We start from the raw sequence: 26,305 nt of genomic DNA on the forward strand, positions 1-26,305 counted from the left end.
TGAACATGTACATGCAACATGTGTGATACACTGTTCATGTTCTTATGTGCTCATGTGCTCATGCACCATCACAGCTTCCCTTTTCCACCTTTTATTTCTGTCTTTCTCTTGTCTGTCTTTGCATTTTTCAGCGATATTTTATTATCATTACTTTTCTTCATTCTCCTTTTTTCATTCAGCAAACATTACATATTGTAAGTGATAATACAATTATTAATTCTTTTCATGATACAAGCAAAAGTAAACGTTTGTGAACTCTGGAACTCTCACAATAAAGTTTTTTTTTAAAGCAGCAACTTGCCATGATATCTCAGGATTTATATTTCCACTTCTATGTTCTTTTAAACTATTAATACAATCGACATTACTTCCTCTGTTTTACTTTCAAAACTTCTTCTGCCAATATGGTTGTGTGGTATATTTAGCCAAATGCTGCCACCTACTGGGTTATTTTTATGTGTGGCTTTTTATTTTCTGTGGTAAAACCAACTTCACCACTTAAAAACTTAATATAACTACAATAACTAGAGGCACAACAGTCCCATTATGAAACCAGATTTATACCACAAATTGAGACTCCAGACTTTTACGTGGATCTGCAGCAAATTGCACACAGTCATGTGCAGGAGACATGGAGCAGGAGACATGATTCAAATACTATAGTTTTATTTACCTGAAACCACAACCTCAGAAACGCATGTACAATCACTATTATTAACCTTTAATAATGATCGTCTTTTTACATATGGTTAATATTGTTCTTCGACCAGGAGTTGCTGAGGGAGCTGCACAGCCACCCCCCACATTAGATCACAGTTTTACAGCAGTTGATAAAGATATATAGTGGTGATGATGATGATGATAATAATGTAGAGGAAATAAGAAAACACAGTTGTATTGCAGGATTACCAATGAATCAAAGTGTCAGTCTGTAGTGTCCTCACAGAAAAGGACTTATTCATCTATGTAAATGGTTCAGTGATCGGCCGACACAGGGGGAAGAATATTAAAGATACGAAAATAATCAAAACTCAAGTAGAGCACAGTCAAGTTCAACACGAGTCCTTTCTCATCGTCTAAATATTGTGCAAATTACCCAGAGCATTACAATAAAAACAGTGATTTTTTTCCCTTATATCTATGATATAGTCATCTTAAAACCTTAACGTTATTGGAGTATTATACATTAGAATCTATAAATACAAATTGCAAAGCCTACATACAGCTGAAACGCATGCATATTTGTACATTGATGTACAGCTAAGACCATTTAACCCAGTGTGTTTTTTCTATTTCAAAGATTCTCTAAGCTACCATGAAAGTCGGAAACAAATTCTTCATGCAAGAAGGGAGGAGGAGGGTTTCAACAACTTCCCTGCACACAAAAACTGGAAACGGTGTCATATTGATTTAGCGTCTGCACACAGAGGTATAGTTATGTTAAGAAGTGGAGTGTGTGTGTGTGTGGTGTTTTGTGGGGCACAGGGAAGTTTTCCAGCCCACCCACTTATGTATTTGGTCTCATGACTGTGAAAACGTGTATTTTTCTTTTTTGTTGTTGGTGCAACGCTACACACACTCACACACTGCTGGTCGTCATGGTGTCAGGTGTGTGAAGTTTAGAGTGAGCACAGATACCGGATGGTCGGACGACTCCAGCCTCGGAGCCCACGTTTTAAATTTGATACTACTTTTTATGAAAGCCAACCTAAAAAGGAAGAGAAGAAAATCCGTCAGTACAAAACACTTTATAAACTATTTTAAAACCTTTTCTACCATATAACCAGAGACAGGATTTCGCTTTGTGATTATAAGCAAAGTGCCAGAGTGGTGAAAAGAACAGCACACGGTGACATTCACAGTGATGGCATGTGGTCGACTTCCAAGCCAAGTTCCTCTTATTCCCTCTAAGAAATGGCAACCCATAATGCACTGGGAATAACAGTTTAAACCCTCTTCCGTGAACCTTATGCCTTTAAGTTACCTGGAAAACATTATTTCCCTAAAATGACAATTTAAAAAGTAGAGAAATCTATTTCAGGGAGTTTCTTCTTGTTTCACTGGATTCTACTGTCATGTGGCAACACTAATTAGAGTAGGAAAAAGATGGATACTCACTCTAGTGACAGGGGAGCCAATGGAAAGCATTGAGGGAGAAAGCACACAGTTGTTGTCAAGTGGAACACGAACACACACTGCAAACAAACCCAGGCTTCTGTCACTGCAAATACATGCTTTTTAGACAAGAGGGACGGTGTGTGTGTGTGTTTCTCACACTTGTAGAAATGTCCATACAAAAGGATGCTCAGGATAAGTGCAGATGACTGTATGGGCTCTGATCCAACATGAACACACACACATCCAGAGTATGGTACACCCAGCACTACCTCTACTTTTTAAAGCCTTTAAGTCAAATATACACGTGATCCGTTTCACTGCGTCGTAAATTTCTGCGTCCCGTCATGTTGTGCCAAGAAAACTGAAGCATTCATGTCTGAAATGATCTGTATTCAAGTATCATATGCACATACAAAAACACTGGATGCGATAAGTGTTGGAAACCATTCTTTCACCTCTTGAATAAAGACAGAAAACACTTTGATTCAAAGGGTTCCAGAGTGTATTTTTTTTCCTTGAAGTAAAAAACAACATTTTGTGTTCTTATTTGCATTCCAAGTTCATTTGGAGAATTTCCATTAGTTTTCTTAAGATTTTTAATATCATCGTCCTTTGAATCAAACACCATGGAGATGGTTATTAACATACGACATCCCCATTCAGTTCTGTCTCCAAAGCAAAAAACAAATAGTTAATGGTCGAAAAAAAATCATCAATACAAACAATATATATCCTTAAAAGTGTTAGAGTGGAGGAAGATTGTGTTCTTTGTTTTCTGCACAAGCAAATAGGGGCACACCTCAGATGTTACGCTTTAGCAAGAGCATTGAAGAAAAAGCATCTAGAGATGAGTGGGAAAAAAAATCTTTTTTGTCATATTGAGGTAGCTGTGCTCTGCCCAGTGCAGAAAAACTGGCTTATTTTTCAAATCATATAGTAAAAAACCATCCATGTAGTTAATTTACACTCTAACAATGGGAAAAGGGGGGGACATATACAATTAAATTAGAAATGAGAAACCATATACAGTTCATGCTTGGTCACGGGACATGCGGCTTTTGCTTTCCAGGATTCTTTTTTTTTCTTTTCATTTAAGTGAAGCATTCAAACTCCCAAACCTTTCCCCCCATCCTCATGTGTCGCACGCAGGTCGTCCTCTCTGAAAGAGTTCTCAGTTTATACTGAAGACACAATGGTAAACATTAGAAAATAAATCAAGGCGGTATGTCTAAGCCACGCTGGTCAAACAATTTACAAAGCCATTTAAAAAAAAAAATTGCATAAAATAGTGTTCATTCTCTGTACAGATCAATGATTTTCTGGTATCTTAAATTTTCTTTCATGAGGGAATCTTAGCAAGAACAATCTGCTGTTGTTACTGTAGTGACATAAGATATTCCCAAAATCATTAAAAATATAAACCTCAAAAAGGCAATATTGACAAAAAAATGGCGACAGTATATTTCCTTCAAAACCAGCAACAAAGTCCACAGCTATAGGAGTGATGGTCTTCTGACACTCGCGTTTAAAGCCTCACCCGTTCAAAGATCCTATCCCGACTCAAAACAGGTAACTTCTCAATGTTAACACCTTATATTATTCATTACGTTTTATGTGTTAAAGTTGGTCCTTCTCGTTTACACACAGCAGGCACGCACAAGAACACACTCAAGCTCTACAAACGCGCACACACACACACTAGCTATGCACATGTGGGAAAGGCAAAGAGGGAGGAGAGAGGGAGGAGGAGGAGGGAGGAGGAGGAAAGAGTGACGTGATGGTGGTAAGGAAGGGGAGGGGGAGAGGTGTGGAAAGGTCGAGGTTGTGCTCAAGTCAGTCAGGACCAGAACATGTCGGCCATGTTAGTGTCGGAGCTGTAGATCCAGAGCACCAAGGGGAGGGAGACGGCCACGAAGGGCCAGGAGATTCCCTCCATGCATGCAGACAGTGAGCAGCCTTTGGAGCTGGCAGGCTTATCCAGCTCTTTACCGGGCTCCAGGTAGTTCCTCGCGGCAAACTTGAGCATCTCGTCCAGTAGAATGACGGGCAAAGAGATCTTGAGCACCATCAGCCACTGTGTCAGGTTCAGAGGGGTGATCTGGAAGATGATCTGGAAAGAAGAACACAACACAAACTTAACTTAAAGAAAATAAAAATATAAAGTGTTAAACTCTTCACAAAGTTGCTTATTTACAAAATAGAATAATAAATAAAACCTAACCACAATAATTTAACACTAAATAACAGCTTTAGTGCTTAATACAGCAAAATAACCAGCTCGACACCTGTCAGCAACTATCTCCCCACCGCTGAGGAGAGGGACACCCAGGCTCAGGCACTTAAACGTTAAACTAAAAAGAAATATTTCTCACTGGAAGAGGCTCCACATAGAGGATGAGGAAGTGAAGAGACATGGAGAGGCAAATGGCTCCCAGCAGCCACACGTTCTCCCAGGGAGGCATACGCAGCAGGGACTGGTTCTCTGACACACTGAGACACAAAGACAAAGACATGTTTATTAAAAAGTCACGCAAGAGACCTAACTCACAAGTACTGCAGTGTTTGTCATCCATCATGGAAATTAAGATCTGGATGTTTGAGCACACACTTGAAGTAAAACTAACAAAACAGTCAAAACATGCAGCTTCTAAAAGTGTAAAGGTCTGAAATTCAGCTGTTCACAATATCTGGGATTTTTATTTATTTCTGCTGAACATGTTGGATCTGTTAATTAATCAGCTAAAAGATGCCTCGCTCACTAACCTGTTCAGGGCATTGCACATCTCAATGGTGACCAGCACAGACAGAGCCATGGTCATAGGGTAAGGGGACTCAAACACTTTACAGTCCAGATCCTGGTAGTCTGGATTCTCTGGACCACACTGAAGGAAGTGGCTCTGTAAGAAAAAATGATTCGATTCAGTCAGTATTTTTGTGGGGGGTTGACCCACAGTGTTGAATTAATAGTTGTCAGGTCGTAGTTACCAGCTGGTAGAAAGTAATCCTGGGTCCATCCTCAGCAGCAACAAACCACCAGGCGGCAGCACCAACAGTGGCAGCGCCCACATAACCTGGAGGAGGCAAAGCAGAAATGTACACATGTTCACAGTGACACAGACGTCTGACGTCTTACATGTGAGAAGACGACAGGCTGTGATTACATGAGAGCGCTTTCAAGTAACGACCTAAATTCATTCTACATTCATATCATGCTTATGTGGCAGATTTCACCTGAGTCTATATAGTAAAGAACAGATGGCGCCTCATACAGCCCACACACTGTCAACACAATTTCCTTCTACAACAATGATCCAGGTTTCCTTCCTTACATCCAATGGCCAGGTATCTGAAGAAGAGCCATCCGGAGATGAGTGGCTCGCGGGCGTTACGTGGGGATTTGTTCATGATGTCCAGGTCCGGTGGGTTGAAGCCCAGAGCGGTGGCAGGCAAACCGTCAGTCACCAGGTTGACCCACAGCAGCTGAACAGGGATGAGAGCTTCAGGGAAGCCCAGAGCTGCGGTGAGGAAGATACTACACACAGGAGAAGCATGGTGTGTGTCAGACATGAGTCATACAGAGGACGTATGCAAGTGCGTTCGTATAAACCACTCATCCTTACCAGACAACTTCGCCCACATTTGAAGAGATGAGGTATCTGATGAACTGTTTCATGTTGTTGTAAATGGCTCGGCCTTCCTCCACTGCAGCTACAATGGTGGAAAAGTTGTCGTCAGCCAGCACCATTTCGGAGGCGGTCTTGGCCACAGCTGTGCCAGAGCCCATGGCGATGCCGATCTCAGCCTTCTTCAGAGCAGGAGCGTCGTTCACACCATCACCAGTCTGAGGGGGGGAATAACCATCACCGTATGATTTTCAGCATTTTAGATTGTATCACTGTATTTATCTGTACCAGCAAAATGAATGTTTGTGCCAGAGACAATCATCAAGGACTCAAAAGCCTCCCTTTTCTCACCATGGCTGTGATCTCATCATAGGACTGCAGGTACTCCACAATCTTGGATTTATGTGAAGGCTCCACACGAGCGAAGCAGCGAGCCTTGACCACAGCTTCTCTCTGTGCAGCAGGTGACAGATCATCAAACTCCCTGCCGGTGTAAGCCATGCTGGAGACATCATCGTCTTCACCGAAAATGCCAATACGCCTGCAGATAGCCACCGCCGTGCCTAAAGTGTGAACGAGAGTACAATATTTACTTCCTGGAAATACTCGTATGTACTTAACAAGAGGATATTTGAGCAATTCTCTTTTGTATAATGATATTGTGTTCTCTCTTATTCTCTGAGCAGACTGCCTCACCCTTGTTGTCTCCAGTGATCATAATTACTCTGATGCCTGCGAGACGGCAGAGTCTAATCGAAGCAGCCACCTCGGCCCTGGGAGGATCCAGCATGCCCACGCAGCCAACAAACGTCAGATCAGTCTGGGTGATAAAAAAAAAGAAGAGAAAAACAGCGGCACTTTAACAAAATCCCAACAGATATGGAGCCTTTGTTTCCAGCGACTTTATCAATCATTCGCAGCTCTTACCTCATACTCAATAAAGCGGTTGGAGTCCTCTAACACCAGTTCATCTTTGCTCATGGGGTTGTCTCGGGTGGCCAGAGCCAGACAGCGCAGGGTGTCTCTGCCAGTTCCATATTCCCTGATGACTGACATTAGCCTTTCCTTGATGCCAGGGGTCAACGGCACCTTGTTGTTGCCAACACGGACGTGTGTGCACCTGTCAATCACACCCTCGGGTGCACCCTATAAGAAATGGAAGAAGGAAAAAGTGTAAGAGAAACATTTCTGGTAAAAATGCTTTGTTGTGACTTTACGAAGCCTCCATTACTCACCTTAACAAACATCTTGCCAACAGAGGAGCGGGCTTTATTTGGAGTGCAGTACACAGACATAGACTTCCTGTCTCTGGAAAACTCCAAGGTAAACTCTTTCTTCATCAGCTGCTTAATCACCTAAAGTTACAGCAAAACACAACAGTAATAAGAACTCCCGTCAAGTGTAATGAGAAAGAGACTTTGAAGAACTGTAGGTTACGTACAGAGTTACAGGCGTTGGCTCTCTCAATCTTGGACAGGCCTTTGACGTCTGTATCAAACACGTTCATCTTCTCCACCAGGCACGTGAGAGCCGTCTCTGTGGCCTCACCAACCTTCTCATACACACCTTTGGTCTGGAGAGGGACAGACACACACAAATGGTTATTAAAGAAAAACACAGGATGTTGTTTCAGTTATCATGGACAAATGATTCGCTGCCAACCTCGTTATAGTCCAGTGAGGAATCATTACAGAGAGCACAGATAGAGGCCAGCTCCACCAGGGCATCGTACTGGGAACATTTGACTGACTTGCTATCCTGGAACCTAAAGAAAATACAGGTGTAGACATGAAGAAGTGAGTCACAAATGCAAAGTGATGTATATAATAAAATTACTTTGGCTTAGATTTGTTCTTTCTTGATTTTGGTTAACAAAATGTTGATTTTCAAAGCACACAACGTCAAGACTGAATACTCACACTTCTCCATCTGGGGCGTATGTGGAGCCTGTGACTGTAAATTCCTTAAGGGAACAGTGCTCCCCCTCTGCGCTGTCGAGGATAAACATCTAGAAACACAAAAGTTGTAAAGAAACTATGAGTACACATTCACTGTATCTGTGTCCAAAGCAAAGGGCTGAGAGACCCTGCATCCAGCAGGTGGCAGCAGCCTACCATCCACAGGAAAGAGAGCTTGACATCATGAGAGGACCTGAACATAGAACAGGGTGAAGCAATGAAATGCTGAGCCAAAGCAGAGACGCACTGTGGTGGGGGGGATCCATATATGTCATCTTACAGCAAAGCAGATACAGAGTTCCTCATTAATACAAACTGTACTGAAGTGAATCACTTCGAGGTGGAAAAGATTTGAATTGATTAATCTAATATGTAATGTGAGGGAACTAGTTATGTCTCCTATTTGAAGAAGAGGGAAGCAACACAATACGTGTTTTGATGTTATATCATTCATCGGTACTTTCCTGCATCTAAAGCACCACATTTGCTAAAAACCAAGAGGGTCAGGGGAAGTGATGAAAATAGAAGTATCTGAGCAGAACGATGAGCTTGCATTATGGCTGCACTCCCCTCAGGCGCCGACAAGACTTCAGCAGTGATGTCAATGGTGGTCTGACCCACAACACCAGAAGTCAGACACTGAATAGAAACATTCAGTTAGGAAAACTGAATCTGGTTACAGATGCATCAAGCACAAATTTCTCTGCCAGCGACAAAAAAAATACCCAAAAATAGCATCGAATGGTTTCCAAAATGTACTTAATATAATCTTCACTTTATAAAACACTGTGCAGGATGAGCGAAGGCAGAACAGACTGACAGCAGAGAGAGAGAGAGAGAGAGGGAGAGAGTCTTAAATGCAAGGTCAGTTATGCAACTCTACTGCTGGTTCTACTGCAAGTGACTAACTACTGCATACTGATCAGCATGCTGCCTGAACAAGAAGGGGGAGGAGAGCAGAATGAGGAGGGAAGAAAGGAGGAGGAGAGAGACAGAAGACCAACAAGATAAACAGCTGAGGAATAGAACTGAGGAAGATGGAGACATGGAGCTGCAGCGAGGACGAGGGTTAACAAATCAAAAATGAAGAGACAATTGCAGTAACAAAAAGGAGCAGGGAGGCAACGCTTAAGGACAAAATCATAAACATGTTGAACTCTAAATAGTTCATACTGCCTGAAGCTCTTCATGCTCGTGTGGGATGACAAAATAAATAAATATACTCACACAATGAGTACTTTTGATTCGTATTTCATCTCTGCCTTCATAGAAATAAATCCTTTATTATCCTTTACTAACTACTTGACGTCAGCAGCGCTCAGTGCTCAATAAATCTCCACTGTCAGAAAAGGGCTGTGAGGGCTGTTTATTAAATTAATTCATTTACACATGAAAAGACCTCTCATGTCCGCAGAGGAGCCAGACTTTATTCTTTCCATGTATGGTAACAGATTTAAAATCATATTTATTTTGTGCTTTTCTTTCCTTTTTGTTCCAGTTTGAAATGACACAGTCCCTGTGCACCGCTAACTGTACTAGCTCCCTGAGGATGATGTGAGGTGGTGTCAACACAATTTAATGGCTATAACAACTTAATTACTAATTACTGGGTTATAGACCAGAAACTGTTAGGAAACCTTGGTTTGAACTTAGCATGAGAGTTCCTGCTAACAAGTGTGTCGCGGTCACATGGTCTGAAATCGCCTTTACGCTGCTTTCAGATGAAGTCCACATGTGACACAGCACATATTGTAATGACATAGAATGCACACAACCTCTGATGGAATCCTCAGGCATCATGTGTGAGTGAGACTGTGATCATGATCATCCTACGTTATTCTTGTCTTATTATTAATTATTTGTATAATAACAATTATCGTTACATTTAGATGATATCAACTAGTTAAGATGTTAGTCAGAAACCCTCAGCTGTTGTGGTGCACGTAGACTATGACGTTTCTTGGCTATACTAGCTGCAGACTAACATTTACATGGTTTGCATGTTGTTAGATAAGCTGATCTTTGTCAGCTTCATTTCAAGTGAACTGAGCTGAAATTTTAAGGGTAATGGACCGACTTTAAATTACTGCTTTCAATAGCAACAATGCCCTAAGTGGGTAAACAAAGGATTTCTGTCTGACAGTTAAATGCATAGAACCATAAACCCAGGCCATTGAACTAGACAAACCTTTTATTTTGAAACTCTTAACACTAATGTATAATTCACATATATCATTTATGAGAATCTGGCTGACAAGTTTAGTCAAGACAATATATTATCTCATAATTTTGTTTATTATATCCTCTTTTTCATGGAAATTTGAATCTTAATTTGAATTATCTTATATTTTTATATATATAATTATACAAACTTATATATTTTAATCTTACATGAGATTTCTGACTGGTTACATACAGACCATGAGCGCCAAGGTTAGGTTGGTTCATTCCAAAACCATCTCAAATGAAATATCATTTTATTCTGTGTATTGTGATGTATAAATAGACTTATGATTACAATTCCAAAAACAAGAGCTTTCTTTGCCACTGTTCTCTTACCCTGCACACAGACATCTGATTGGTGGTCAGTGTGCCAGTCTTGTCAGAGCAGATGACAGATGTGCAGCCAAGGGTCTCCACAGAGGGCAAACTGCGGACAATGGCATTCTTCTTAGCCATGCGGCGTGTTCCCAACGCCAAGCATGTAGTGATGACAGCAGGCAGACCTGGAGAGAGACAGCAACAACAACACAAGAAGACGAGAGGAGAGTTAAGATATACAGAGGAGATAAATGGTTACTTAAAAAAAGATAGAGATATCCATTTATATTAATTTTACTCAAGTGGTGAAACAACAATGATTTGTCCGTCCAGTGTGAAATACAGAAAAATACGGTTTTCTAAACCTTCTGTTCAGCAGTCTGAACAGAAGAATAATAATGGAGCCTCTCATGGCAAACAGTGTGTCAAAGGCATGGCTGCATTTGTGTCGCTGTCCAGCTCTCACCCTCAGGGATCGCCGCAACCGCCAGAGCCACCGCGATCTTGAAGTAGTAGACAGCACCGCGAATCCAAGAGCCTCCATGGACAGGATCATTGAAATGTCCAATATTGATGAGCCACACAGCAATGCAGATCAGGGTGATAACCTTAAATTACACATTACTCATTAATATCCTTATAAATATGAACAAACAGATATCGCTGAGGTTGTTTTTATTTACATTTACAGTACAAAAGGTCCGAAAATTAACAGAGTGGGAGATTAATTTATCATCACTAATAACCTTGGATAGCTGCTGTCCGAATTCATCAAGCTTCTGCTGCAGCGGTGTGCGCTCCTGCTCCGTTGCTGCCATCTCATCTCGGATTTTGCCGATCTCCGTGTTGCCAGCTGTGGCCACCACCACACCAACAGCCTTACCCGCTGCGATGTTTGTGCCCTGTGAAGCAGCAACAGCACAAAACAAATTCATTGAGCCTCTTGACATATGGGGGAAACTAGTTAAACAACATATCTGAAGAATGTGTCACAAAGAAAATTGCAGCAAGAACCAACACGCAGTGAAAGTAAATATTTCACAAACAGATCTTGTGAAAAGTGAAAACAGGCCAGGGAAAGGTATTTGCCTGAATGCAAATTTCCTTTGTTGTTGAAGGTGTACAGGATGTAAACTCTGAATTAAATGACTAACATCAGAGGACACTTCTGTTCAGACATGCACCGCTTTGTATATTTCATTCATACACGATGGAAAAAAGCAGGGATCTAAATAGATAATTTAATGTTTTCCAAAAGTGCTGTCATTCTAAAGAGAGTGGATGTGAGGCGGGATGATGAGATGAAAAACAAAGGAGGAGGAGGAAGATGACAGAAAAACATTGCTGCCTTTATAGGTGTTGTCAGGCTCACAGAGAAGATGGAAAGGGGAGAGGGTTTTCTATTTAGAAAAACAAACGATAAAAAAACACTGAGCACTGGAAACCGGTCTCGTGAGTCACTCACAGAGAAGAGCATGTTCTTCTTGTCCTGGTTGACAGCACGTGGGTCTGGCACAGGGTCGGTGTGTTTGATCACAGACACGGATTCTCCTGCAGGAAGAGGAAACAAAAGATATGAGAGGAGCGAGCGCTGAGGAATTACCTACGCAGAGAGAGCAAAGTGGTGACTGCGATGCTTGGTCAGTACTTTGGGCAGATTTGCGTGGAAAAGGCTTTGCAGCTGACTGAACAGGCCTGACAATTATCAATTGCTGCACTGCCGCTGCCTTTCAAAACACTGTATCTGATGCTGTGTTTCCAACGTGTGTGTTTGTGTAATTAACTGTGCAAGGTCTGTGCTGCTCTGATAGAGTAAGGCAGGGGGCTTTTGACAGGCGGCATGGCCATGAATGGGGAATGGAAGAGGGGGAAATAGCAGAAACTCTGAAAATATCCCATGGAATTTGCTTCCAATTAAGGCAGCAGAGCAGGACAAGAGATTTAAGGACTTGATTCGAATAAACCCCGTCTCCCGTGCATTAGATATCCTTCAGTGTTCCCTGACTATTTTCCATTTACCTCACAGGCCAATTATCCATCCATAGATTCATCTATTTTACATTTACTTTCATCTGCCTCTCTTTTTTTTGCTTAGGTGTTGACTGAGCACCCATGACTGCAGCATGTAATGAGGTCATGAGCATGAAAAGGAAGTGATAAAGTGCTTATTGTTATTCTTTCGTGACAGGGTTGATCAGAAGAAGCGAGTTGCTGCAGATGGAGGTAAAGAAATACAGGCAATACATTTCTATAAAACGGAGCTATAATAGGAAGAAGGAATAAAGACGTATAAGTATAAATGGTTTTACCTGTAAGAATTGATTGGTCTACCCTCAGTGTGGTCGACTTGATAGACGTCAGCCTGATGTCTGCCGGCACTTTATCACCAACTGTGGAGAGAAACAGCAAAGGAGATGACTTAGTACCTCTTAACAACTTAAAAGCATCTTTAAATGACAACTGATCATCAAGTGGGTGACACCTTGTGTAACTGGACTAAGTTCACGATGAGATTGTACAAACACAATTTTCACAGTAGTAAAAAATAAATAAAAAGGCAGAGTGTCGTGTAAATCTCCTCCATGGAAAAAAGACAACGAGAGTTTGGTGTAATGAAAAGAGAAAAAACTTGAAGATGAAAGCAATAAACAAACAAATCAGCACACACAGACACTTAGATCTAAGAAATTCAATCAACCGCTTTGTTTTTCCAGATAAGGCCTCTCGGGAGTAATAAAATAATCAAACTCAACTTATTAGTTTGGGGAGATGCTGAGTTTGAGACTCACACATTCAAATATCGTTAATGTTCAATTCATCCCCTGCACAAATAGATTGCTGCTCATTCTTTCCACTAACAAGAGGCTTTAGCAACCTCCAGTAAAACAAACATAAATGTGGATAAACACCAGATTCCACATAAGTGTATCTTCTACAGAAAACTGTCCTGCGCAGCTCAGGTCGGATGTGGAGAGATAGAAAGAGCTGATAATGAACCTTTCAGCTTTGTGGTTTGATTGAAGTTTTAAAGTATTTGAAGTCAGATCACTTTGTGCACATGCTTTTAAATTATATTCATACTACAAACATGAAGTATTGTATTTCTTAACTTCTTATAATCCACAACGAGGAATCGAAAAACAACTGAGAAAATGTTTTTTAAATGAGTGTGACGTACATGTAAGTCTTGTAGTATGCTCCCAGAATGATACTTTACAATATAAGACAAGCTATGGGTCCCCATTGCACCTAAGACTGATGTTAGATGTTTTAATGAAATTCTAAAGCACAATGGAAAATTCCGCTGTTGCACCAAAATGAAACATTACTTTCAGCTTACAGTAAGAGACATCATGCAGTCTGAGAGGCTGATGGCAAGAGCAATATAAAGTGATGACCCAGAGGCTCTTAAGTGATCCCTCTGTGGACAGTGGTGACAGACATGTAAACCAACCCGAGGGCCTCTGGGTGCTCTTCTGAGTGAAGAGCAAGAGGCGCGGAGGGGGGCGGAGGAGAGAATGGGAAGAGGGATTAGATGAGTCCAGCAAAAACACACGTCCAAAAATGGGAAAACTATTTTGATCAGTTGACAACATGCTGCTGGATCTGGGGGAGGGGGTGGTGATGATAAAAAACTTCTGTTTTAAGCGAGGAGAACCCGCTTTACGTCATTTGTATTAAAATAGAAACAGTCCTTGTTTAAAGATTGTTCATTCATCCCTCCCATTCTCAGGAGTTTATGGCAGTTTCTATTAATACAGCCTGGACAGAGCAAATTCTACACAAGAAATGTGTAACCAATAAAACGAAAGCCTCGCTGAATTGTTTCACATTTTGCTCGCACTATAAAAATAATTATGTTGTTACTCTAACGTGTGGTAATGCAGAGTTCATGGTGAGTGACATTGCTTCTGATCAGTACAAGCTGTACTACCAAATTTGGTCTTCGAGGTGAAGAGAGGCTGTCAAACCCACTTCATCACCTGTCTGCCTTCAAACTACATCCCCCTCGAGGAGCTGCAGAGATATTAAAAGACTCAAAGCCTTGTGGGACGGTTCCTCCAAAAAGTCGCTAATTAGAAAACCTTCCACCTTGAAGTGAACCTTCATATTTACTAGTGTGGCAGATATTTTTATCATTAAGGCCATTAAAATAAACCTACTTCTTTTTGGAATTATAAACCTATTATGTTTCAAATAGAATATCATATGTTACAGATGTTCCAATACCATCAACAGAAAAGCTGAAAATGCCTGGCCGGGCATTGGAGAGTACGCAAATCTTGGTACTGACCTTGGCTTGTATTCATTGATCGTCAAGTCACACAACAATCACTGATAGCAATCACTTCTGTACATTTTAGTAGCATACAGCTGTTTTTTTAAATGCACTGGCACTGGATTGGTCTCATCAATACGCAAAAGTCCAGAGAAAGTGAATCTGTTTCAGGAGAAGTGTCTCTAATATATATACAGCTGCGATCGCTAATATTTCTAAGATGACTGTTAATTGTTAATGTTGCCAAATGTGCAAGTTCATTACAGTTATTTCGCAGATTTCTGCAGACTCAGAATTTGCAGCTGGTCCAACTTAGAGTGACAGTACCTTCTCGTTTCATCTTACAAAACATGCTCGTTTTAGCTCCAACTTTTCTGGGAAACAGCAAACAGCCTCTGGGACCTTTCCTTCTCCCATGTGAACAAAGGGGCTTTATCTGTGTTATCTGCTCCCTTGAGTGAAGAACAAATGTCAGTCTGCATTCTCTTGAGTGATAACACCCCATCTGCTTGTAGAGACCCAGGCTGTCTTCAGACTCTATCCAGGATATGCAGCCCCTCTTTTCTCCCGTTATCCTATCCATGGTCCAAACACCTACACTAATGTGACTGAGAGTGAAGTCGCAACTGTCTCAATCTCATGAAAAGTGAACTGCAGATACAACTATCCTGTATAACAAAGTCTAAGGTCAAGTCAACATGGAGCGGAGCATTTTAAATTAGAGATATGTGATTACAGCACCCAGCTATTCGTCATGGGGGGTCCAGTGAAAATTTTGCGGCCTTAATGCGGTTGTATATTTTCTCTCCCAGGGACTGAGCCTCGCTGATGTGTTAGCACGTAGGCTCGCAGCCTTCTGGGACCTTTCATGAGGTCCTAAAGTCCTCGAGAGACTCCTATGAACGGAAAAATCACAAGACCAAACCTTTACAGCCACAAACATACATGACTCTGTGTTTGCCGTATCATCTCTGTATCTATGCTGTGTGAGAGGAGGACAGTGAAACAGACAGGCAGCAAGCGACAGGCAGAGACAAACAGCAGACTATCGTACTTTCTTAAACTTAAGAGGGACTCTGGCCATGTAGCCATCTGGAGGACTAATTATTTATGGGACTGAATGTGTACCCTTTCTAAATGTTACATCCGGTCTTTCTGCCCAAACCCTAAATCCAGAGCAGGACAGACCCACAGCCCAGGAACAAAAGAGCTGATTAGTCACTAATGTGATGCACATCTAGGTTTAAATACAAGTAGCATGATTTAATCAAACAGGAGAAAAAGCAAGAGGGAAAAAAGAACAATGCTTTTTATTCCGTATGCACAGGACGTTGCTGCTACAAGGGTTAAGGGCATCACTTTGGCAACTGAGAACCTCTAGTTTAAAACGCCACTGCAGGCTGAAACTAAAGCAAACTAAAGGGGGACTGAGAGACGTGTCTCAGCAGAGTGCTGGCAAAAAATAAACCCAGTAGATTCACAAAGGGATTTGTTTTATGAAATGGCACAATAGACAGGATACGGTGTTAAACTGAGTCATCATGATGTGGCTGACACAAGCCAGAAGCTGAGGGCATCAATGAAAAGAAAAATGACAAACCCTGCCTTCTGACATTCAATACATCAAATAAATGTTGGAAATACACAAGACAGTGGGTGGACCTCAGTTCAGGAGAATTAAAAGTGATGTAACGTGTACACAACGTTACAAATACATAACCTACACTAATGGAACATGGGTAAATTGCATTTTGGTCCATTTAAATTCAACATCTGGAGAGATGATGGCCATTTACTAAAGGTAGACTCTCAAAACTCTGCCACAAAAGGAAGCAGGTGTGTCACTTAATGCTTTGGCCTCAAAGATAGACACTAACTACGGTCAATGATTCCCCATTTATATTGCAGCAAAACAGACTGTTTTCACAACACAGACAAAACACTCAAATGTGACACACAAGCAAATACAGCAAAGTACATATGTTGCAGAGGCAAATCTTGGTTAGCCTTTGAGACAAGATCGTGCAGGTCTGCTGGGTATAACTTGTGGCAACAGTTTTTTTTAGATCTGAATTAGTGTTTCACTAACTACTTAACAACTGTTAAGATGTAGTAGCTCCGCTGGTGACAGCTAAATTATCAGAGCTGTATATCTAAAAGTACTCCCAGGATATAAACCATAAGCCTGATCTGACAAGACACTTTGCAGCCTGGCATTACACACATGCATCATCAGGCTGCTGCTTTCCCAGTTTCTCAGCCACAGCTAACACAAACACACGCACACGTTTTTCTGGATAAGTAAATGTAGCTTTGCAAGCTCCTGTGCATATCGCTCCTGTGCATATCGCTCATCACACTTTGAGACAGATCCATACTGTGCAACTAAAATCTGTTAATCAGCTCCATCCCCATTACTTATGTGACCACAGAGGCCCATCTATCAGGTTTGTGAGTGTATTTATGTGAACAGCACGCTACCACAGATCGTAAATCAGATGCTACAACTATGTATTTAACGCAGATGGGTTAGTTTGATTCAGATACTGACCAACTAAAACATTTAAGTTGGCACACTAAATTACCCACGTGCCTCTTAATATGGCATAATAGTTGCTGGAACACAGACATCAGTTCTGAATGTCGAGTGCAGCGCTCCTGAGATGTAGTCCTGCTAGAGAGGAACAAGAGGAGGAGGCAACAGTGGCTTCTTGTTCAATTACATCAGCAAACTAAAGCATTAAAAGCTCACAGGGGTGTTGGTACTGTCTTTTACAATCAGATTTCCAATTCTTGTCCAACCTTGGTTCAGATTTTTGTTATATTTCAGTAAGAAAATGCAGAGTAGAAAGAATTAACTTAATTTAAATATTGTCAGTCCAAAACTAATTGATAAATACGAGTGTTTTGGTAAAAAGAAAAGATGTTTGTTCATTGCTCAGTGTTTGACGTGTGAACATTAGTTTCTGCTTCGTCGTGTTTTACAGGCTCCCTCCATTATCTTCACACAGTCATTTTGAGATGATTAACTAAACTTAAGCACTAGCCCCAATCTGCCATATTGTAAACATTGCATACAACCACTGACGTCCTTGTAATTTGTGATGCAGACTAAAGAACAGGACGTCACTGTTTTAGAGTGGCTGATGGTCTGACCACCCTTTGGCCTCCCTGATGATGTTTTGTGTCAACATAGTGTACAAGATCACTTTGTCATGACTTACTGCTTCACTTTACTTCTCAAAATACGAGCCACTGCGAGATGAATTAATTCGAATCACCAGCTGAGTCCCTCCAGTGGACTAAGATTCATCAAGTCGAGCAGTATTTTCTGGGTCCCCAGATGTAGCTGCAGAGCGAGTGTAATGGGCACAGGCAGCTGTGGACCTGAACTCTGGGTGAATCTTTAGTTGCTGGCTTTTGTTCCATATATCGTGTCAAAAAATACTGCTGCACATTTACGATCCATTGTTAGTGTAGCAACATGGAGAGAGAACTTGGCTTGTTTACTATATTATGTAAAAAACGCTGTCACCTGGAACATCTCATCAAACACAAATAATCAGGCTTTCAATAAAGCATGGCCCGGTATTCCTCTGGAACAAGTGTGATTCGACTGACAGAATTCTAGGTCAGGTACAACCCTGCATCATTGACACTGAAAGGCTAAAACCTTTCCTTTACCTTCAGAAATAAATTACAACAGAATAGAATTTTTCTGTGACCCTTTTCTGCCATTGTTTGATTTATAACAAAAAAAAAATTGAGCTATGTCATTAGGACAAACAAAGAAAGACTGAACGAAAGACAACCAATCAAAGAGAGAAAAGAGGCCAAGTGAGACAGACTGAGTAAGAACACAAGAGAATTGAGGAGCAGTGACGCAAAAATACATAAACACATGTGGCCCAGTCCAAGTTGAGGTTAGCCAAGAAATGTTCAGGAACAGACTGGACCTCTGCTCTTGTATTGCATAACTGCTTTTCTTTCCCGCTGCAACCATTATTCTGAAATTGTCATGGGAGATGAATGGGCTGAGAGATCAGCTGTGTGTGTGTTTAGACTGCGTGAAGCGTACGTCACAACACTGCTGATGATGTTTACAGAACTGTTATGGGTCACTTTCAGTTACCGATGGCATCTGCGTGTTTAATTACATCAATTCATGACGCAGAAAACAGTCATCCGAGACTTCTGCAATTGAGTTTGTTGATGTCTAACCGTACATTCTGAGTATTAGAATTCGTCCGGTCTGAGGAGTGCAATCTTACCTGCCACCTCCACGATGTCCCCAGGCACGATGTCCCGAGCCTTGATTCTCTGGACACTCTTCCTGTCCTGCCGGTACACCTTCCCCATCTCAGGCTCATACTCCTTGAGCGCTTCAATGGCATTTTCTGCATTTCGCTCCTGAATAGGATAAAAGGTTAAAGATATGTTCATTCCATACAAACACAAAATATAATATTTAAAACAGGGACAAGAAAAAAAAAAACGATCAAAACAACTGTGTCCTCGGACGAGCAGTTAGAGCCAAGTTATTCAAAATAGACTGATGAGTTGAATTAGCCTAATCTTTACCTAACCAAAGGGGTAAATAAAAAATAAACTCTGCGTACATAACGACACGGTTTAGGATAGACAGGGTAGAAGAATTATATAAACATTGAGTCAGTTTATAAAAGGCTACACACCAGATATAACACCCATCAACCACAACCACCGATGGCTCAGAATGAACTTTTTCAAAACAAGCCACATATACATAATAATCAGCCACAAGAGCAAAGATGCTTTGCTTTACATTACAGGAGAAATATTTAAGTGTTTCCATTTAAAATATTCAAAAGTTAAAAATAATTAACAAAACTGATTGTTCCTCGACCTGTTGCGGTTCATCTCCTATAATTTCCATATTTATCTGATTGGGCAGACTGGGTGGGACTTCGTCTTCGTCAATTTATTAATATAAATTTATTAATATCAGTCTTTGTTGGGAGTATAAAGTCAATCATTCTTTCTCCTGTTTCTCTAAATGATCCCTCCCCGACAGCAGTTTCTTCCTGCATCATTCATCTCTTATCCTTTTCTGTTTGTGCTGACTTTTCCCTGCCTGACTGATTTGTCTCAGATTGGACAGGTTTAGTGGCAGCCCAGAGCCAAGTAGGCAGGCAGGATGCACTCACCCGGACATGGTAAGACAGAGAACACAAGCCCCGGACATGATGGGCTTTTGTAAGAGATAGCAACGGGTGACACAAAGCCATTAAAATGGCTGCCGGTAAAGGTGAGGGTTTACAGGGTTAAAGGAGGCTGGAGACGGCATGAAAAACTACAGTGTTCAATTCAAAGGAAGGCTCTTCTAAATTCAAAACAGGTAGGGCCCAGTCAATGACGACAGAGGGAACTGCAGATACCGCCTCCACTTCTACATCATATGGCCTTTGTTTGCATAAACAAAGGCAAACAATCATTTGCTTGACAACTCCCCATTTACAAGCTTTAGCAGCATTTTCTGTAATTTACAAGACAAGAGATGCAGCAGACACATTGAGCCTGCCGGGTCTCATCTTTGAAAGGGTGGAATTTTAAATCAAGGTGATTGTTGTTCAATCGGTGTATTGGAGGTATTATCCCAGGAGGCCCTTGCACAAGCAGAGATGCACTTTTGACCTTTAACACATGTAAGAAATACTGAAACCTACAGACGGCAGCCTGACAACTCTGACCACGTAGGAGAAAATGAAATCTAACAATAAGGAATTAGTTCAGAAGGCTTTGTTGACAACCATGAATCATGTCAAACAGGAACGTGTCAATCACACTGTTAAGCCATTTAAATTCGATTGGCACGGTTACCAGAAAAGAAAAGATAATTTCTTCTGTGTGCCTGAATCAACGACTGTTGCCGCCTTTGCTTCCTGACTATAATTAAGGAGCATGTTGACAAATCAATACTGTTTCTCAAAGGAACCAACACTGTAAATCTCCGGGGAACGCTTGGACTCAGCAGGCATGAATGAACCGAGGCATAGATAGAGTTCCTCGCTGGAGACATTTCACTCTGACAGACCAAATGTTGCCCGGCTCAGTTAAAGGGTAAATGCTTGGGTTTCTCTGAAAGGGTAGGTTAATGAATGAGGATCCAGTGAGGAGGAAGTGGGGCAGGCTGGGTTTCATGCGTTTTTACCCAAAAGAGATTTTATATTTCAAATTCGGTCTCTCGTGATAAGAAGTATAAGCTTTTCATTCACCCTTTCAGTAAGAGACTTATAACGTTCGTGCAAGACTGAACAGATGCTTTATGAAATGAAAAGTGTTTACCTGCCAGACTCCTACAATAGCATTTGCTATGAGAATAAGCAGGATAACAAAAGGCTCCACAAACGCTGTCACAGTTTCCTCTCCTTCTTCAAACCAGGCCAGCACCTAAAAAACAGAAAAGAAATTTACAGTTAAATTCAATACAAATAACTGTTAATACTGAGATACAGGGAGCACTGAAGTATCAACCTGAGGTAACTGCATGCATGAAACTGACTAATACGCTTGTTGAATGACTTCATGAAGAGGTCTTTGCTTCAGCGACTTTTGGAGCACGATAAAACACTGACCTCTTAGTAATAAAAAGTTTCACATGCTTTGAAATTTTAATTGTGGAGCTTGATTTCCACCGAATATGAAATTCTAGCTACATGCATCAGATAACATCCATCCACTGTGGGAAACCACTGTACGTCATTCACATGAATAGAACAAAGAAGAGGTAGAAAGGTCAAAGCTATTTTGAACTAAATTGTGTATTTAGTGATGTGGGAGAGCTAGATTTCCGTGTATACTTTTTCCAAGCCTTGTCTGACACTCCATGTCAAATCATAATGACCCAAGTTCTTAGAATACAATGCAAATCCAGTACAATAAATGTACTAGGATGTAAAGACATTGTGCAGTGAAGATAGACTCAACACATACACAACAACATAAATTTCAGGTTGCTTAGTCATCACTATTCACTCATTGGGCCAGATCATGTTTGTTTTGGTACAATAATGCCATTTTCCTCCATTTGTCTTTACCACACACATTGCTATGAGGTGAAGTTGTGCCAGAACCTCCTCACTTTGACTTTTACACATTTGGCTTAATGGTTTTAAGCATCTAACAATCATTTAATAATTCATGATCAATATCAAGCAAGCCTCTGCCACTAATACAGAAACTAGGCCCCAGTGTGTTAAAAGAGAATCATGTCAGAGAGAGCGATAGTGTAATAACCACTTTCTCCTCTTTTAGAATCTGTGCCAAGAGTTAATTGTGTCAAAAGGAAATGCCGCCCCACCCCCACCCCCAACCTATTTAACAATGGCCAACTAAATGTCAAATTCAATTCTAGCAAACTAAATCATTAGTGTTGCAGCCATTAAGTCGCTGAGCAACTGAATGTTAAGTCGAGAGAAATGTTTGTATATAACTTTTTACTTGAAATAAATGTCAATGCACAAGCTTGTGTGATTGAGAGCGTGCTACTTACTACAGCCTTTGATTTATACGCTTTGCAATCAAAGCTGGATGTCGCCTTGAGAACAGAAACGGGGCCAAGGGATTATGAATCTGACACTGTCCCATAAACTACACTGAGGACAGCCACCTACTGCAAATCATGTCTATTCATCTGTTGTTCACAATAATAACATGAACACTGGATGTCAGACTAGTATTGAGACTTGGAATTTAGACACTTGGTTGTAGTGGCAAATTAACACCAGGACATTCAATCATCCAAGAGACAAACTACTCAGGTGTCTGCAACTTTCACTCTTTAACAGCCAAACCCACACAATACTGCTCGTGTTAAAGGAACATGTTAAAGTGACACAATTATCTCTTTCCAGATTAACAACATGTCAGCATTTCTTTTTAACTTTACTATTGACGTGTTTACATAATCTCCATTAAAACAAGAGGCTCAAAATGGCTGCAATCACTTGAGATTTGTTTCAAGAGCAAAAGCGTATTTGCACTCTGACATAGTAAATTAAGACAAAAATAGTGAAAAAAAGATGATCTGGGTTGTGTCACCGGACAGATTCTGGGCACCTTTCTCCTCCACTTTGTACAATGTTCTTGCAAAGCTGTGGTCTGCACTGACTCAATCAGAAAAGTCCTATATACACTTTGTAAACTGACAGAGCTGTGTTGAGAGAGAAAATAAAAATCAAACCCACTGAACTGATCAGTGTAAGGATGAAAAGAAAGATGGTGGTGGAGATAGTGTACAACTGGCAGAAGGCCACGTTTCTACTTCTTTGAATCCCACTCCACACTGAATATTCTATTTTGAAAGATATAAAACAGACTCATCTATTTAAGATCTCGCAGTGAATCACCCTCTCACCATTGCAGCACTAAAACACTGCACCTATACTCAACTAGCTTGAGCGTTGAACACTTATATGAGCATCACAACCGGCTCACAGAGCATTACTACTATTTATCTTGATGAATAAAACAAGTGCAGCACCTGTAGACAAGTGCACAAATTAAATACAAGCTATTGAATTACTAGCACTCACTCTAATAGGGGTGGGACAAAATACTGACATGGCATTTTATCTTTGTCCTGACTCATGAAATTATCGATATCCTGTTGCCAAATATCAATATATATAAATATACAGTTCATACTTATGCCAGATTATAGTCATTTTACATTAGAATGATGACACATGTAGAGATTGACAAGTAACAGTGTGTTTAAGACTAAAAAGACACCAAGATGAGAATAAATGCACATTTTTGTAAAATGTTTCAACTCAATTTGTGTCAAACTGTGAAACTGACACAAGTGAATAAATACACAAAACCTGCAATTTCAAGTTGATTAAAAAACAAGGCAGATATCATGACGTATTGATCTTTACAGAGTCTCCGTATTGTGATTTTATTGTTCTCGTGGGCCTCGTATTCGATATATCATCATGAGTTACCATGCCATTCCCACCCCTGGTCTCTACATGTCAGGTCATTCAACACTGAGCAAACCACTGTGCATAATCGTGCGTTATACTTACAAAGGATATGCAGGCAGCCAGTAAAAGGATCCTCACAAGCAAGTCTTCAAATTGTTCAATCACCAGCTCCCACAGAGATTTACCTGAAAGAGTTTCATTCACAAAAAAAAATACAAGTGATTCATTGACAAATGCATGAATGAAAACAGGTGACTATATACATATATAAATATATATATATGTTAAAGTGTGCACTCACCCTCCTCAGCTGGCAGCTCTGCAGATCATCCCCCATTCAGATCCACGGGCAAAAGAAAGATGGAGACGCAGTTAATGAAAAGTTCAAACACTGTAATGCTGCAGCGGCAGAGAATCACACATGTGAGACATAAAGATGGTGTCAGGAGACGAGGCAGGACCACATTTCAACACACACAGCGTGACGTGATCAACCGCTTCTCCTCGGGATCCGTGGCCCGTACATGCGTGACACCGGTGTGGGGGAGATAGAGAGAACAGCTAGGCTACTTGTTTTCGAACACCCCGACGTCAACCAGCTTTCTTACCGTTTGGTCCGAACCGCTCCCGCTGCTTCTTCACCTGCTCGGAGCTCAGCCCGGTGCTCTCGTTCACGTTGAAGAAGCTGTAAACTTCCTCCACCGTCTTCGTGTGCGTGTTGTCCATGATGAACGGCCGCTGGAGGACACCGCTCGCTCGCTCGCTCGCTTCGCCCTGCTGGTCCCGACCTCAACCTGTCGCGGTTCTCTCCGTGTTTCGCTGTCGCCGCGTGGCTTTAAAAAAATAACGTGACGGTAACCGTGGATGGTATTGAAGGGAGAAGGGCTCACCCCCTCCGGCTGTTGCTGCTGCTGTTGTTGTGCTGTTGCCGGCTTCAGCAGCGGCGTGCAGGTGCCCGGCGAGAGTGGACGAGCTGAGCGGCTCCTGAGCTAACGGTGGCTAACAGGCTAATGCTAGCTAAGTGTTGGGCTCCGCTGGCTGCGCTTGAATTCACCGGCTGAGCTGAGCTGCTTTCACCGACAGATCCTCAGCGACTGGCTCATATCAACGCCTCAGTCCCGGCTGCTTGTTTCTACGACTTCCCCTTCTGTTCCGAGCGGAGACCTCCAGGCAGTGTGGGTCCGGCTAGATGGTTCAGACATGTGGCGGAGTCGCAGTTTGATTCCCGTCGCCCGCTTCGCCTGTGTGACTGTTGCAGGATCTCCGACGTCCTCCTCGGCTCCGGTCGCGCGTGTCCGCTGCAGATCTCGCGTGCGTCGAATGCGGTGTTCGGTGTCCGCATGTGGAACCAGCTGATTGGTCGGACACACCGGAAGTACTGCTCCTCTTGTGTGTGCGTGGTGCCATTCATTTCTGTGCCCCATTTACAAAACAATTATATATTTATATATATATATATTATTGAATATATTTCTATTATCATAGCAAGAATAATGTTTGAATGCTGCCTTCAATAATACAAATTATAGATTTAAAAAAGAATTTAAAAATCAACTTATTAATAATATACAGTATTATATTCAGTATGAATTTAATGTAAAACAATACAATAATAATGACAAACACATATGTTTTATATTCATATATATTCTATTCATATTCTATTCATTTCTATTTTCTACACTAAACATATTTATATGTATGTATTTCATGTATGTAACTTCAAATGCAAACGCATATACACACACACACACACACATATCCATACATACATATATACACAAACACACACACATATTCATACATATAAACATACAACAGAAGAAGGAATAGGATTAATTTACTATATTTTACCACAAATCATCACAAAAAAACCTGTATAATTGAGTTTACTTTAGTTTATTGACAGAAACTTTATGTGATTTTTTCACACATTTGTTTGATCCAATTTAAGAGGCTCCAGATGTAAGATCAGCCTTGTACTGATCACTTTTTTTGTGTTTGTCACTGTTATTGGATGTGGCTGTGAAAAATACCATCCACTGTTAGACTGACAGAGCAACCATGCCTGTGTTATAACACAGTCTGCCTTATCATCTGCACTCTGGCCTCTTATCATGAATCTATCATATACTCTGTCTCACCAGAGTAAAGTAAAATTGGCCAGTGACAGCCATCGTTTTTGCACCGATATCACGATAGTTTCAAGAAAATAGATGGTCTGGGGGCATGACTAATCTAGGCAGCAAACGGGATCTTCTGAGCAGTTCAAATCAAATCCCCCAGACAATGAGATGTCTTCTGTGTGAGATGTGTTGCAGCCCACACTATCTACTGTCTATCTGAACGACAAGCTATTTTCAGACACTGTGACTAATGTGTGCTGCCACAGTCAGACTCCTGTTCATTGAAAAGGAAAATTTCTCCTACAACTACGCAGAATGGCTTAAAATTAGAATGGAAAAGTCCAGTGACTGAGAGAGTCAGGATATCACAGGTTGTATAGCAAGTATTACTTTAATACACTTTTATATTTCAGCCCTGATAAACTTACACTTAAAAAGTCTTAGGTCCTGATATTTCCTTAAATGTCTGTGATATCAGTTATTATATATACTTAGATGTTATAATAATGTTAAATTTTAACCCTTCAGAGTCCTGAGTTGATAATTTAGATTTTTACTGGACGGTTGATTTCCTCACCATAGTATATCAACATATTTGACATCATGATTTGATCATATGACTGTCTGCTCCTGAGCATTAAGTCATGCAAATGCATTTTTGAAAGCACATGGTCCAAATTATAGCAATCTA

General features: G+C 41.0%; 1 protein-coding gene across 2 annotated transcripts; it reads right to left on the bottom strand.

Moving 5' to 3' along the window:
- Positions 1–649: 649 nt before the first annotated feature.
- atp2a2b (ATPase sarcoplasmic/endoplasmic reticulum Ca2+ transporting 2b) lies at positions 650–24,826 on the bottom strand. Of its 2 annotated transcripts, XM_069513157.1 has the most exons (24): positions 24,097–24,826; positions 23,790–23,807; positions 23,591–23,673; positions 20,844–20,948; positions 18,791–18,929; positions 12,550–12,630; positions 11,706–11,791; positions 10,987–11,142; positions 10,707–10,848; positions 10,259–10,425; positions 7,661–7,749; positions 7,404–7,506; positions 7,183–7,314; positions 6,977–7,096; positions 6,669–6,887; positions 6,438–6,561; positions 6,093–6,304; positions 5,739–5,959; positions 5,448–5,650; positions 5,104–5,189; positions 4,882–5,015; positions 4,491–4,608; positions 4,108–4,228; positions 650–1,708 (listed from the first exon to the last, which is right to left on the bottom strand). In XM_069513157.1, exons 1-24 carry the CDS (start codon positions 24,212–24,214, stop codon positions 1,695–1,697), a joined length of 2,991 nt encoding a protein of 996 aa, XP_069369258.1. In that variant the 5' UTR covers positions 24,215–24,826; the 3' UTR covers positions 650–1,694. The 2 variants fall into 2 exon arrangements, with proteins under 2 accessions (XP_069369258.1, XP_019937612.1); XM_020082053.2 differs by lacking the exon at positions 650–1,708 and having other exon boundaries at positions 2,488–4,228; positions 24,097–24,825.
- Positions 24,827–26,305: the final 1,479 nt, after the last annotated feature.

Source organism: Paralichthys olivaceus, chromosome 18, assembly GCF_024713975.1.
Source record: "Paralichthys olivaceus isolate ysfri-2021 chromosome 18, ASM2471397v2, whole genome shotgun sequence".
NCBI lineage: Eukaryota > Metazoa > Chordata > Actinopteri > Pleuronectiformes > Paralichthyidae > Paralichthys > Paralichthys olivaceus.

What these genes read in the sequence shown, in the direction of transcription:
- atp2a2b (XM_020082053.2), bottom strand. Translation starts at nt 24,214, where the DNA reads ATGGACAACACGCACACGAAGACGGTGGAGGAAGTTTACAGCTTCTTC. An exon ending in TGGCTGCCTGCATATCCTTT is followed by an intron (nt 20,949 to 23,590) that starts GTAAGTATAACG and finishes TCTGTTTTTTAG; the next exon opens with GTGCTGGCCTGGTTTGAAGA. An exon ending in CCTCACTGGACTATAACGAG is followed by an intron (nt 7,315 to 7,403) that starts GTTGGCAGCGAA and finishes GTCCCTCTCCAG; the next exon opens with ACCAAAGGTGTGTATGAGAA.